This window comes from Lissotriton vulgaris, chromosome 5, assembly GCF_964263255.1.
Source record: "Lissotriton vulgaris chromosome 5, aLisVul1.2, whole genome shotgun sequence".
NCBI classification, from domain to species: Eukaryota; Metazoa; Chordata; class Amphibia; order Caudata; family Salamandridae; genus Lissotriton; species Lissotriton vulgaris.
The window spans coordinates 1,319,788,647-1,319,804,172 of NC_141693.1; the positions used below are offsets into that span (position 1 = coordinate 1,319,788,647).

The following is a 15,526-nucleotide window of genomic DNA, read 5'->3' on the forward strand; positions in this document are numbered from 1 at the left end:
AACCTCTACACTCTTGTGAGATTCAATTTCTGACCTGGAAAGTTGCTTTCCTAGTAGCCATTACCTCACTAAGGAGAGTTAGTGAACTCCAGGCACTAACCAATCAAGAGCCATTCATACAGGTCCACGTAAATAGGGTCGTATTACGCACCAACCCTACCTTTATGTCTAAGGTGATTTCGCCGTTCCACATGAACCAGACCATAGAACTGACAGTTTTCTTTCCTAATCCAGAAAATGTCGCGGAGAGATCCCTACACACATTAGATGTCAAAAGGGCTCTAATGTACTATATAGACAGAAGAAAGGATTTCAGAAAAACAAAACAGCTTTTTGTTGCCTTTTCTCCACAACACAAAGGCAACCCCATTTCCAAAGCAGGGATAGCCCGGTGGATCGTTAAGTGTATACAGATTTGCTATGCTAAGGCTAAACGCACACTTACCATTCCACCACGAGCACACTCCACACGTAAGTTAGGAGCGTCCATGGCTTTCCTGGGGAATATTCCTTTAGAAGAGATATGTAAGGCAGCCACTTGGTCCACCACACATACATTTACGAAACACTACTGCGTAGATGTGCATTATAAACAGCAGGCAGCTGTAGGACAGGCTGTTCTCAAAACTCTTTTTCAGACTGCTGCAGCTGGCACGGGCAGCCGCCGCTAACAGGAGAGACTGCTATGTAATCTATGCACAGATATGAATTCAGCAGCCCACATGCCTCGAACCGAATATGCTACTTACCAGTATGCATCTGTTCTTAGCATGTAGGGCTGCTGACATTCATATCGCCCACCCTCCTCCCCGGCGCCTGTAGCAGCTGTAGCATTCAGAATTACTATGTAGCATGGACATCACTCACTGTATTACACTCCATCTCTGCCACAATGGCGAAAAACAATCTGAGGATGGAGAGGATGCCCATGCGCACTGTAGTCCAGAGGAGGAGCCACCTATCTCTTGATACTTCGAAGACTCTTCCAGGACAACAATGTGCAATTATCCGGACCCAACACTAGGCGGCGATCTATGCACAGATATGAATGTCAGCAGCCCTACACGCCAAGAACAGATGCATACTGGTAAGTAGCATATTCGATGTGTGTATATATATATATATATATATATATATACACATACACATATACACACACACACACACTTTGGTGATTTACACGTGCACGAAATAGCAATTCGTTTTCCTCGCACATTCTGGGTATTGAATGAAAATGTGCTAATTACTGCTCTCTACTCTGATTCAAGCATGTGAATCTATGAAAGTTCCAATACTGGAGTAAGGAAATAAGTTACTTACCTGTAACTATAGTTATCCAGTACTGGAATCTTTCATAGATTCACATGTGACCCACCCTCCTCCTCTGGAGAAGCTCACCTATGGTTTCTTAATTATTTCTATTTGTACTCACTAGTGCTTGGAAAAGCTGAGAGATTGGAGCTTCTCTCAGGAAGGTTTTGACCGGGTGGTTTCATCTGATTGGTTGTTTTCTAAGTTTGGTCCTTTTTTTTAAATAATGGCAGGGATATGTTACTAAATAATGGGGCCCTGGGCCCTATGTTCTATGTCTACAAGGACATTACTTTAGAAGATACCAGGGACTCCCATCTCGATGACGGGGAATGATTCAAGCATGTAAATGTAATAAAGTTTCGAATACTGGAGAAGCAACTTATTTCCTATACATACCTGGACTGCAAAATCACAGGCAGTTTCTCCAGTTTGTTGTAGGTGATTTGCACCACCAACATTGATTGCAACTCCATCAATGTTCATAAAAATGGTGACCCCACCGGAAGCCTCTTTACCATGGCAAAAGGCCGATTACTATCCTTAAACCTAGGTGACTGCACTTAAAGAGTGTCCTCATAAGAGATGGCAGTATCCAAATTGGCTTGGTTAATTTATTTAGTTAGCTATGTTTAGTTTAGTTTAAAGGAGTTTGTAGAGCGCTTGGTAACACCTCCCGGCGTGTCCCCGCGCTGTGGAGAGAGAATGCAACAGCAGAGAAAAATCCAATCACACAGTAAAGAGGCAGGTTTTCAACTTCTTCCTAAACATGATTTCATTACTCTCCAGCCTGATATCTAGAGGCAGGAGGTTCCATTGCTTGGCAGCTAAGGTGCGGAATGATCTGCCTCCCATTCTAGCTTTTTTGGGGCAGGTAGTTCTGAGCAGACCCATTCCTTTGGATCTAAGAGATCTATTAGGTTCATACACAGACGCCAAATCAGACATATATGCCGGTGCTCTGTGATGAATTATTTTATGGCACCAGAGCATAGCTTTAAAGACAATCCTCTTACTGATCAGTAGCCAGTGGAGGGCTGCTAGAGAGGGGCGTGAAGGAGCTCGGCGGGGAAGCCTTAGCACCAGGCGAGCTGCCGATTTTTGTATAACCTGTAGCTTTTTTATGTTTTTCTCTGATGTCCCCATGAGCAGCACGTTTCCGTAATCAATACGGGACGTTATCAGTGCCTGCGTCATGGTACGCCTGGAGTTAATGGGTAACAGGTCGAGGGTGCGGTTGAGGGTTTTCATCACCCCAAAACATTTGCCAACAGTCTTCTTTACGTGGCTGTCAAAGGACAGTTTATTGTCCACCCATACACCTAGATTCTTCGCCTCTCGTGCAGGCGAGGGCAGAGGACCCAGACAGCTGGGCCACCACTCTGTCGTCCATTTGACCTCATTGCCTCCAATAATGAGGACCTCTGTTTTTGTCCCATTAAGTTTCAAACAGTGTTCGTTCATCCACATAGCCAGTTTGGACATGCAGGCATTGAAGTTATCAGCTTCCTTAGAAGGGGCTTGGGTCAGAGATATGAGAAGTTGCGTGTCGTCGGCGTAGGAGACGAGCTCCACGCCGAACGACTGCACCACCTCTGCCAGAGGGGCCATGTATAGATTGAACAGGGTGGGACTCAGGGCAGAGCCCTGAGGAACCCCCTGCTCAAGCATCACCCTGTCGGAGAGGAAAGTCCCTCTTTGAACTTGGAAGCTCCTGTTAATCAAGAAAGATTTCAGCCACCTCAGTGCCTTGTTGGTAACTCCTGCTTTATTTAGACACTGTAGCAAGATGGAGTGTGCTACAGTGTCAAAAGCGGCACTGAGATCAAGCATGATGAGGGCCATTGTCTTTCCCTCATCTGCTCCCTCACGTAAGGTTTCAGTGGCCCTCAGTAGAGCTGTCTCCGTAGAGAAGCCAGTTCTAAAACCCGACTGAGATTTATGGAAAACATTATGGGTCTCAAGATGTTCCATAAGTTGACTGTTAGCGATTTTCTCTGCTAACTTGGCCACATAAGGTAGCAAGGATATAGGTCGTAGGTTATCCATTATGTCCATGCTGATGTTTGGTTTTTTTCTTGATGGGTAATACTATTGCCTGTTTCCATTCCTCCGGAAGGCAGGAGGTTGTAAAGGAGGTTTGTAGTAAGTGCCTGAGATGAGGTTCTAATACAGGAAAGGCTTCAGCTAAAATTTTCGGGGGTGCTGGGTCCCGGGGAGATCCCGATTTGATTTTGTTGCACATTTTGGACAGGATTTCATAAGAGGGAACTACAAAAGATTTGAGACATACAGGTGTATTTACAAATTTATCATTTTCAGTGAATGTATATATGTATATATTTATTTATGCATTTATACATTTATTTGTGATTTTATATAGTGCAAGCAAGACCAAAAAGGCTACCAGAGTGCTTTACAGAGAACAGCACTGCATATAAGCAGCTTACAAAACCATGGTTGCATGGATTAGGATACATAGAAATATTTGAACCAAAACAGTTAAATGAGTTTAAGACAACAATCAGACACACAAACAATGTATGGCATAAAGTCAGACTTCAGCCTTAATGCTGTGTGTTGACTGATTAAAATTAAAAAATAAGCAGGCACAATTTTACTATGATAATACCCAGATGTAGAAGAAAATAAAGCAGGCTGTGACAGTCCAGCCTATGTCAGGACAGGGAAAGTCACAGAGTAACATGGGGCCATCTACTTAACCCAACCTTCGTCGCAGCAGAGAAGGAAGGGGTCCTGCAGCTGGCAGTCTGACACCTTGGACGGGCTGGGCCTTGTGGCATTTCCTTCCAGATACCTAAAACCTGATTTTGGACCATGCTGGAATGTGTCTTCAGTGACGTGCGCTCATCACCTCCACTGCCTCAACCTTTAATTGGACCAAATAATAAATTTTGTCTTTCAGGCACTCAGGATGCAGTAGGACAAAAAACACTGTAAGTCTATTGTAGGTCTTTGCAATTTTTTATTTTCTTCAAATAGAAATCTTTTTACAACAACACAAGACTTATGGAGTACTCTCTAGAGTAGTTCTTTAGGGCGCACTATCCCCAGTATACCATTATATTGCACATCCCAAAGGTGATGAGTAACCAATTTGGAATTGCATGGATTTGAGTTTTAATAGACTAAGAACTGGAAAAATATGCTAAAGACTCTACAATTTAGAATCACGCCGTGAGGATGTCAATACCATAAAGCCACAATGGTGACACGTTGTGTGGAGGACCTTGGAGGGTCTACTGGAAGAGATTTATGGTGCTGTTTATTCAACTGCTTCCGGACTGCTCAAAGGCAAAATGTACTATTTGGACTTGTTCTTTGAGTGCTGTTGGAGAGCCTTCCTTCCTTCTAGAGCACCTTATATTTTATTTATAAGTTTACAAGTGTGAGCCAAAAACCAACCAGCATCCTTTTATTGTTTGTCCCTCTTAGATGGGCCCTTGCCTGTAACTCCGCTCTCACTGTCCCGCATGCCAGGGCTTGATGACATGCTCAGTTGAGCTCTGTGTCACCTCCCTTGGGCAGTCTCACTACTGTAGGCCGAAGGAGGACCCATGACCAAACACAAGCTGCGGATAGTGGTCACGTTTAGCACTACACAGATGGATGCAAAACGCACCACAGCAAAATTGCCCGCCCCGGAGGACGAACAACCGCCATCAGCAATCAGGTGGTTGGAGCAGGTGGCAGGGGTCTGCTAGTCGAGCTCACTGTTCAAAGCTCCAAGGAGCTGTTCCCTACCCCACCATCTTTGGCTCATATGGGATCCAGCAGTATTGCTATGCTTCTCCTCCATTTCCAGGAGGCATAAATACACAGGGGAGCTCATACGATTGAATAGGCTGTACTGCAACATTTCCTAATGGACACTACTTATCATATGGACAAAAAGCTCCTATCAAAGAAAGCGTCTGTAAACAGAGTTACGTATAGTATTGGTGAGAAATATAACTTGCTCATATCATTACAATCAGTATGTAGTTCTTAGGGGACATTTTGAACACAGCAGTAGCAGCAATATTATGTTTGTCGCATGTATGGCTATAGATACATATATGTAGAATTCTCCTGCCATCTAGTGCCAAACTTTAGATCAAGGAAGCTGCACGATGCTGGTGCTGTGGGACTTGTCCGCAGCTTTCGATACGGTGTCACTCAGGAATCTCCTAAACAGACTTGAAAATCTAGGAGCGACTGGAACTGTTTTGGAATGGTTCCGTTCATTTCTGGAGGGGTGTACACAGCAGGTGACTCTCCATACTCATGTTTCACCTCAAGCCCCCTTGTGTGTGGTGTCCCGCAGGGCTCGGCCCTAAGTCCAACACTTTTTAATGTGTATCTTATTCCCTTTGCAGCCATCCTCGAGCAATGTGGGGTGAAGGTTGTCTCGTATGCCAACGACACACAACTAGTGTTCTTTTTCAGGGATCACAGTGAGACAGCCATTGCCAGTTTTAAGCAGTGGCTTCTCAATATATTGTCATGGATGACGGATAGCTGCTTAAAATTGAACACCGACCAAACTGAAGTCCTGTTTTTTAATCATTCCACTTCTCTTCCTTCAGAACTCTGGTGGCCATCTGAGTTAAATCCACCTCCTCTTCCAGTTGACTCTGCCAGGAATCTAGGTTTTAAGTTTGATTCACAAATGACTGACCAAGATCAAATTTCCCATGTTTCCGCACAGTGTTTCTGGAAGTTGAAGGCTCTGCGGAGATTCCTTCACTTTCTGCCTATGGACTGCAGAAAGACAGTGGTGCATGCATTAGTCACCTCTCAGCACACTCGGGGTGAAAATTGCACCCAGGGTTAGACACTGGCTATATGCAAAACAGCTCTGGCCCTGTAACCCAGATTCCGGTCTGGGAAAGACATGGCTTGGTAGTTCGGACTGGACTGTTCCCATGAGGCACAGGGTCAGAGCTGATTTGCATATAGCCAGTGTCTAACCCACGGTGGTGTGGAGTGCAAAAAAACGATGGATTTAGGCCCAGATGCTTGTACTGGGGTGACTGTATGACATTGTTCTACATTCTGTCCATCAACTGTGTTTTTTGCAATTTATTTTGTTTTGAACATGTTCTTTCAGCGCCATTCAGTTCTTTACCCGTCCTGTCACTTCGGATTCAAGTAAGCACTGTTCCTCTTGTCTCTTGCGCATGTGCAGACACTAAATACCATTGTCAATGCCCCAGGTGTCAAAGGGCCATGTGCCCCACATGGGAACAGTGCTGTCTCCAGTCCACCATCTCTAGAAAATGCTTTACATGAGCTGAAACAGACACTCTTTCAAAGTTGTCCTATATGCAATTCAAAATACTCGTGGGTGGACAACCACAAAGTGTGTATTTTGTGTTTGTCCCGGCACAACTATGATACCTCCTGCGCATTGTGCCTCATCTTCAGATCTAATAAGACATTCCAGTACCAAAAGAAGTGGCACTGGGCACTTTGAAAGATTGCCTGGAAGGGCTCTGCCAAGATCCTGAAATCTTCAGGGAAGAAGATCTTTTCTGCACTGAAGAACAAGACAAAGCCGGGACATTTGGTTTCCGAGCCATACAACAGACACCCAGTGTCTTCAAGCGAAGCTGACCAAGAGTAAATGGAGGACATCATGCTGATGCTGAGAAGTAGCGGCACCTGCACCAAGACTACCGCAAGGTTGTGAGTATGCCATCAGCTCCTGAAGCCCCATACCACCAACAGTGTCCCACGCTGAGGTAGAGCACCCCTTCTGCGGGATTCTGGAGTTGAGCCCTGAGCATGGCTGCAAAGGAAAGTCAAGCAATGAGCCTCTGTCATCTTCGGTTTTTGATCAGCACCAGCAAAAAGCTTTGGAACCAAGCAATCCTTCACCCAAGGGTGCCATCCACCATCGAGCCTGAGCCGCCTTAAGGGCACCAAGCACCATCGCTCACACCTTTAGTAAGTACTATAGGCTGCATCTGAGCCTAGGCTCAAGACTCTAGCCATGCCAAATCTTAAATCGACGCTAAAGTCGTCTTCCAAGCCGAAAGTGAAGCCAACTTCGAGGCCTCCTTGGATGCTCAGACCCAAGGATAATGATGGTCTGAATATCTAGAAACTTGTTTAACTGGATGCCAGGCAGAAATATTTGTTCATGTAAGTCAAAGAAGTATGCAGTTCCTAAATTGAGAGGGAGAAGTCGTGAAAAGCCTGAAGCATCAGATCAGGGGATCTTCTTCCTTTTTTCTGATTTGAAAAGTGAGGTGCAGTGTTCAAGGTGATAATGTGACTAGACTGGTGATGTGTGAGGTTAAAAATAACTAAGGGATACCCTGGATTATATGTGAGGCCCCGTGATATCCTTAAAAAATGGATGCAATGGTTGAAACGAGCTTAACAGGTGATACTTAAAAGAAGGTCAACATGGTTCTTGCCTATTTAATGTCAAAACTGATTTTTTAACGATAACAAGGGCACCCACATATTAAATAATTGAGGGTATCCCTTCATAATTTTTCACCTCACATGACGCCAGTCTACTCACATTATCACATTTTACACTGCACCTCAGTCTTTACATCGACAAAAACAAAAGAACTCCTTCAAAGAGGCATCTTGTGGGACCCGTTAGGGATTGCAGCAATGGCCCAACGAGGAGCTGCTCGATGGTCAAGCATTACATCCATTCGAATGTGTGTGAGTGTTTTTGCTCCTGAGGAATCAAATCTCCCAATCTGACGCTTCAGGCTTTTCTCAACCTTTTCGTCTCTATTTAGGAACTGCATACTTCTTTGACTTACATAGCCTGACTGGGGGCATGTATGCTGTACTGTATGCTGTACCTTTATACGACCCTTGTCCCCTCCCCTTGTGTACTGTTTGTCTACTATGTTATGAGCAAGATCTTGGTGAAGATGCCTCCTACGGTGCCTCCAAAGCCTTGTTGTCAAAAGAATAGACAGTGTTCATAGGGGAACCTTCCTCAAACCTCCTGCCCTGGAATCTGCACAAAAAATGTAAAAGGATAAAGCCACCGGTCCCCCTCCTCTGTCACAAAGCACACCTCTGTCTCCATCCCCATCTAAAAAAGATACAGAAATACGCAAGGATGGGGACAGGGTTGCTCCAAACTGCTTTTTGTAGCAAACACTCCTACCAAAGACAGCAGCACTCTTTCTACCAGCAAGCTCGTAGGGTTACAACAGAAGGCCCTATAGGGGTAATAACAGTGGTATGGCCAGAGTGGCTCTGGTATAGAATCTACAGCAAATAGTGACTTGCCCCACCTAATAACACATCGCCTGTCGGGGGAGAATACAGAATTTCCTCTCTCACCGGGTGAAAATCACATCCAACCAGTGGATTCTAGCGGTGGTCAAACACTACTATTGTCTCGACCCCACCCAACGTCCCACTTCTTACTCATGCTGTCAGCAAAGACCATCTCTCCATCCTTCAGGAAGAAGTGCACGCCCTCCTACAAAAGGGCTCCATTAGAAGGTGCCACTGCAACAACAAAGGAGCGGTACTCTCTACTTTCTAATTCTCAAAAAGGATGGCTCTCTCAGGCACATCCCCGACTTCAGGTCTCTCAACGGGTACATCCTGTCAGGACACTTTCACATGTCATCACCTTCCTTCATCAAGGCAATAACCTAACAGTGCTCTATCTCCACATGCTTCCTTTTGACCTACGCTGTCTGCAGGAGCTTAAAAACTTTAGGAAGAGACTCAAGACTTTTCTTTTTAAGTAAATAGTTTTTCTTCTTTCCTAAATCCTGACTGGGTTCGCGCTGGGACACTCTTGAGTAGCTGTGCACGCTACAAATACTTTAATATAAAATAACATATCATGCTTATCCACCATACTCATAGACAGTACCTTTGTTGATGAGACTACCAATTCAGAGTACTTCCTTCTGGGTCACCTCAGCTCAGAGAGTGTTCATGAAGTGCCACGAAGTGGTGACTGCGCATTTGCGAAGGGAGTGCATACATTTCTTTTCCTACCTTGACGATTGGCTGAGCAAGAGTACCAGTAGACTGCAGCTCCTAGACCACACACAGACAGCAGTGTTGTGCTCAACTGCTTGGGCTCAACATAAACACCCCCAAGTCCCACCTACAGCTTCTGCAGATCCAACCCTCCCTAAGATCAGTGTTAGATTCAGTCTCTTGAAAAGCTTACCCCAACCAGCAGAGACTAGTGGCCTTTCAGCAGCTGCTACCTTTTTTTCAGCCCAATTGTCATATCACAGTAAGGACTGTAATGCGCTTTCTATGGATGATGGCCTTGTGTATCGCAATTGCCCGCCATGCAGGACTTTATAGGTGCCCCCTACAAGATTGCATCAGAGGTCAATGATCCCAGGAGGAAGGTCACTGGGAAGAGAAAAGGGTTATGCCCCCTAGAGTGGCTCCTGTTCCCATATGAAATATCAATGTAGCCCTTACCAGGCTCATGGCCCCACCCTTTGAACCTCTGCATTCATGCCTTTTTCAGGTCCTTCCCTCGAAGGTGGCGTTCCTAGTGGCCATTACCTGTATTAGATGCTTTAGTAAACTGCGAGTGCTCAATACAAAAGAGCCCTCCAAACAGGTCCACAAGAAGGGGACTGTTCTTAGAAACAATCCTAAGTTCCTCCCTAAGGTGGTGTCGCCCCTCCACCTTAACTAAATCATAGAGCTCCTCGTCTTTTTCCCACAACCAGACTTTGTCGTGGAGAAAGCTTGCAGGCGCTTGATGTTGAAAGAGCCCTTATAGATTATGTTGACAGGCTCCAGCTTTTCAAAAAAATCGGACCTGCTCTTTGGGGCACTTTCAAACTCTCACATCCCATATCCAAAGCAAGCATTGCTAGGTGGATAGTCAAATGTATCTGAACCTGCTACTACAATGAGATTCCTATCTGTTCCACTCAGTGCACACTCTATTCGTAAGAAATGGGCATCATGGCCTTCCTGGGTAAAATCTCACTAGTCACTTGGTCAACACCACACACCTTTACCAAGCACTGTTGTGTTGACATCTTATCCATGATCAGGTCATGGTGGGAGAGATGGTGATAGGGACCATGTTCCAGATATATTTACCATCCACACACTAGCCACCACTTCTGGAAGGCGCTGCATTAATCTTTGTTAAGCATGTGCATCTACAGCCACATATGCTATAGTTGGAATATGCTACTTATCCTGTAAGCATCTGTTCGTAGTGTGTAGTCATGCAGATTCACATGTGCCGGCAATCCTCCCTGGAAGCCTGTGGTTTTCTGTGCAGATCTCTGCCTTGTTGTATTTTCACTGTACATTGTTTTTCATGCACTTTATTTACGTGAAATCTACATACATATTCTCATCTGCTGTGAGAAAACAATCTGACATGTATATGGTGCCCATGCACAGTGTACAACAAGGGGAGGAGTCACACCACATACTGTGGCTCAAGAACTTCTTAGAAGAAAAACAACCTGCAAATGTTCGCGCCCAACACTAGATGTATGCCAAGCATGTGAAGCTACAGCACTACAAGCTACGAACAAATGCTTAAAAGGTCAATAGCATTTTCATTTCTCATCAGAGTTAATCATTCAAATAGATGATGTGAACTAGATCCAGCACTGCATTGATTGAAGCAGGTGCTATGTTATTTTCATTTTGCCAGAAATGGACTGGAGAACTAAGCTAATCTAACATAATATAATGTAAAATAACTCACTTTAGATTTTTTATCGTGGTGTAATAGAGCCAAAGCTAATAGCCAGGCAAAATACTTTCTGTAATTATCTGAAATGTGCAATATGTAACAGAAGCAAAAGATGGCTCCTTCTTAGCATGTGTTACTTAATTTATTAGAAACAGGGCCAAAATACATTTTCCGAAAATGTAACCAGTCCATATTGTTAGAAAGTATACCAGACAGGGGCTGTGTAAACTTCTTTTTTATTCGCGACCTCCACAGTGCCACCAGGTTACAGGACACCTCAGTACATAACTCTCTTCAAGATCAGTCTCACACTGCGAACATTCTAAAGCAGCCTCCAGGGGAAGGAATGTACCATGGGGAAAGGACAGGGTGGGGTGGAGGAAGATACCAAATACTGGATAATAATATGTATATAATCTTAACCTGTGTAGGCTAACGCATAGCCCAACCTTAATCATAGGATAAATAACAACCTATGCTATGCACACAATTACCTTGTGAATATGATACATTTAGCAACCAGAAATACGCACATTAAAACTTATGGATTATAACACATATGTTATAGCTTATGAGTTATGATAGATAAAGAATGTGATAAAAATCGTTGTCGATGCAGTCCTCAGTGTAGGAGAACAATAACAATAGGTTATAATCATACTTTGTCTCACAAATAAGTACACATATATTCGAAGAGATACACTGGACAATGGGCCTAACAGGTCTTTGTAAATTAATCAACAAGGGTGTAATGAGCCACTTACTTGATTCAATGTTTCTAGTTGAATGGAACAATCCACACGTCCTCATCAAGGTTGCAATAATTTGTAGTACCCGAGGAAACTGTAAAACACAATATGGGAATCAAGTGAAATACATGATGCCAAAAAAGGTTGACAACGTGGTTAGTAAGGCAAGGTGCCAAAAAATACTCCTAGTGCATCCTTAAAAATATGAAAGGAATGGCTCTTGAGATTATGAAGTCCATCTGATTAGGGGCACCATTATCTTTGACAAGCACAACTATGGACATCAGAAGAGTGTGCAGGCCAGAAGGTGTTTTTCTGGGCTAAGTCTTCACATTGGGATTGAAGTGGTTTGTGTGTCAGCTTTTGAGATAGGTAGTGTTAGGTGAAGAACTGTGTTGGGTAGGCTTGTATATTAGTGGACAGGACTGTATATGGTGAGAAGTATTTCAGTTATTAGAGAGGTATGGTTGGCAAAGAACATGAATTTATAGACAGGAGATCCACTAGCAAACACTAACAAGGCTTTGTGTGCTATCTGTGATAGTTTAAAGGAGAGCAATGTATGGCACAAGCAGAAGAAAGTATAGCACTGAAATGGTCCTTATATCGCGAACCAGTTATACATCAGGATCACCAGGCATTTACAATGGCATGAACCATTTTATTTTGTTCTGCTTTGTAGGTCATTGTCCGCCTGGTCAATTCTCCATGGATGGATTCAAGCCCTGTCTGCCATGCCCTCGTGGCACCTACCAGCCTGAAGCAGGAAGGGCACTGTGCTTTCCATGTGGAGGAGGACTGACTACTAAACATGAGGGAGCCTTCTCTTTCCAGGACTGTGATACAAAAGGTATGCTATATATCCACTTGGTTAGTGTGTATGCGGCTGTAGCTTCTGGAGCATTCGGTGCTTCGATACACAACTCAGGGCCCTCAATGTGTCTGTGTATGCAGATTGTCAAGTTAGTGTCTCTGCAAATCGCTTGCAGGTTTGAAGGTTGTGTGCATGGGAAGATTGCCTTCAGGGTCCTTTGAGGTGCATTTATCTTCTTCGATTTACCTCGTTTTAAGGTGATGCTGTGAACCCCATCTTTTTATATCAGTTACTATGTATTTGTTGCTTTTACATATTATATTTACACAGATTTTCCTCTTTGCTCTGTCTGCATGCACCCAGAGTGTGTATCTGTCTGCTGCCTTCCTGGTTCATGGACGTGCCTGTGCATCTGTCTAAGGGTCCCTTTTTTGTCTATACATAGTCTTTCCACAGACGTCATCAGTGTGTCAGTGCACACTCTCCCCATATGTTCAACTTGTATGTCTATTAATACCCTTCTTTTCAGTATCCCTGGCAGTGACTTGCCACTTTCCTTGCAGATCTTCAATTGAATCTGTGCACACATTGTCTGCTGGGTCTCTGGTATACCTTTTAATTTTCTTGATACATCCGCTAAATTCATCTACCCACACTTGATCTGTAGGATCTCTCATTTGTACATATGTATGTTTTCTGAAGAGCTCCATAATGCCTCAGTATATCCTGCCTACAGGCTTCTGGTGCCATCAATGCACACAATCCCTTTCTGGGATCCTTTGTGTATCTGGAGGATGCATATTTATTTGTTATTACTTAAAATATTTTATTGTGCGGATCTAGTTACAGGAGCGGCAGAGCACAAATTAGTAACAGGAACTCCAAAGAAGTATGTGTGAGATAAACTAACCTCATTAGACTATAGTCAGTAGAAGAAGAAAGCGGTGGTGTAGAAGGAGGGGCATTAACAAGAAAGGATATTGAGAGACGAGAATAGGAGGTGGTTAATGAGTTCTGTGGCTAACTTGTATACAGGTGGTAACTCCTTCCGAGGGGGGTATGGATTTGTTCAATCAACGATATCAAGGAGTTGTTCTATATTCCTGGCACCAGACTATAAAGCCATCATGGAGCCTTATGGGTGAATATTGCATAGATTGTTTTTTAGTTTTCCTCTGAATGACAGTAGGGGTGCAAGAGCTTTTTTTTCAAACTTAGGAGTAAAGGAGTTCAAGTGGACCAATGCTTGGATAGTGGATCTGAATGATTCGGGTGGTATGGGGGTTTTACTTTTACTAGAAGATGTAGCTGGAATTGGGCAGTCGTAGGTCTTAGATATATGTGGCTATACAAGGTGAAGCACAGAGATTTGCTATAAGCAAGGGGTAAGAAACCCAAGTGATAAGGTTTCTGTATCATCAGTGTATTGGTGATTTTTTTATTATTTTCTTGTTCAGCACTGAGCCTAAGCATTCCATGCACATAATTAATGGACCCTGTTCTGACCCTTTGGGATATTCGACATTAAAATGTGTGGTTCTTCATCTGAACTTGTCTATTGTGACAAATTGAGATCTAGAAAAACTAAGGGTTTTTTAGCGTGCTTTAGGGCAGATTGTCTCTGTAATTGTGAGGCTGGTGTCTGTTACAGCCCTGGTTTTTGGTACCTGTTACCTCCTAATATGCCTGTGGATAGTACCTGCCAGTAATGATGTCTCTTGTGCCTGCTGCTTACTTGTGACTGGATGATAGTATTGTATGAGATACCTCCAGCTTCATAGTGACCAAAAGACTGGTGTCTGGTTACATTCTGGTCTCTGACATTTCCTTTAATCATATTACAGTGAGCCTGGCTTCTACTAAGAGTCTTGTCTCAAATGCGTGGTTACTATATAACTGAGTCTGGTAAATGCTGATATATTTTCATTCTTATCTTTAATGCCGCCTGTTTTTCTATAATTGTCAGGATAATATCAGCTTGTATTCTTCATACTTTTTTTATAAGATTTTGGTTAGCTAATAGTCCAGTGACTAATATATGCTTTTATGCTTTTTCATACAGTTCAGTGCTCTCCCGGTCATTACTACAACACCAGCGTTCATAGATGTATCCGATGTGCAGTTGGGACTTACCAGCCAGATTTCCGCCAGAACTATTGCATTGCCTGTCCTGGAAACACCACCACTGATTTTGATGGCTCCACTTCTGTATCACAGTGTAAAAGTACGTTTACAAATGCATAACATATGCATACACATCACACTATCCATATTTTGACTTCTGATCACTTACCTGTAAACGCCATTCATTCTCTGCCCGCAGATGTGGAATTTACCCTTTCGCTTTTACTGTTTAGCTCTCGGCCTAGCGTATACAAGTATGGGGGCTTGAACCCGCCCATCTTCTCCATTGGCTGGCTTCCTAAACGGAGGCCAGCCATTGGAGAAGACGGAGCGTCACTCCGTTCAAGCCCTGTCTTTTTCGGATTCGGGGGGTGTTTTGTGCAGTTTTCTCGCCGTAACGTCATCCGTCACTCAACAGCAAAAACCACGCCCCCAAATGCGAAAATGGCGGCGCTTTTCTGATGCCATTTCTGCCCGACTGCCGCCGGAAGAAGTAGAGAAGTTGCCGAGTCCTCCGGTGAATGCTCGCTTTTCTTGCCTCTTCTTGCCTCTGTTTCCTCGTTGTCATCGTTTTTCTGGCATCTGCCCCTTCATTGTGCATCTGCCCCCTCGTTGTGCGTCTGCCCCCTCGTTCTTGTCTGTGCCTCTGATCCCTGCTTATCATCCCGGTTTTTCTGTGCCTCTGCTCCCTGCTTGTCATCCCGGTTTTTCTGTGCCTCTGTTCCCTGCTTGTCATCCTGGTTTTTCTGTGCCTCTCTTCCCCCGGTTTTTCTGTGCCTCTCTTCCCTGCATGTCATCCCGGTTTATCTGTGCCTCTGTTCCCTGCTT

The 15,526-nt window shown here is 44.0% G+C and overlaps 1 protein-coding gene across 2 annotated transcripts in view; it reads left to right on the forward strand.

Moving 5' to 3' along the window:
• Window positions 1-15,526, forward strand: part of SCUBE3 (signal peptide, CUB domain and EGF like domain containing 3) — a 1,095,585-nt gene that overhangs the window by 1,016,989 nt on the left and 63,070 nt on the right. For both annotated transcript variants that reach the window (XM_086923234.1, XM_086923233.1), the window contains 2 exons: window positions 12,443-12,610; window positions 14,637-14,798. In XM_086923234.1, the coding sequence (XP_086779360.1) occupies window positions 12,443-12,610; window positions 14,637-14,798 (330 nt within the window). The remainder of the gene's footprint in view (window positions 1-12,442; window positions 12,611-14,636; window positions 14,799-15,526) is intronic.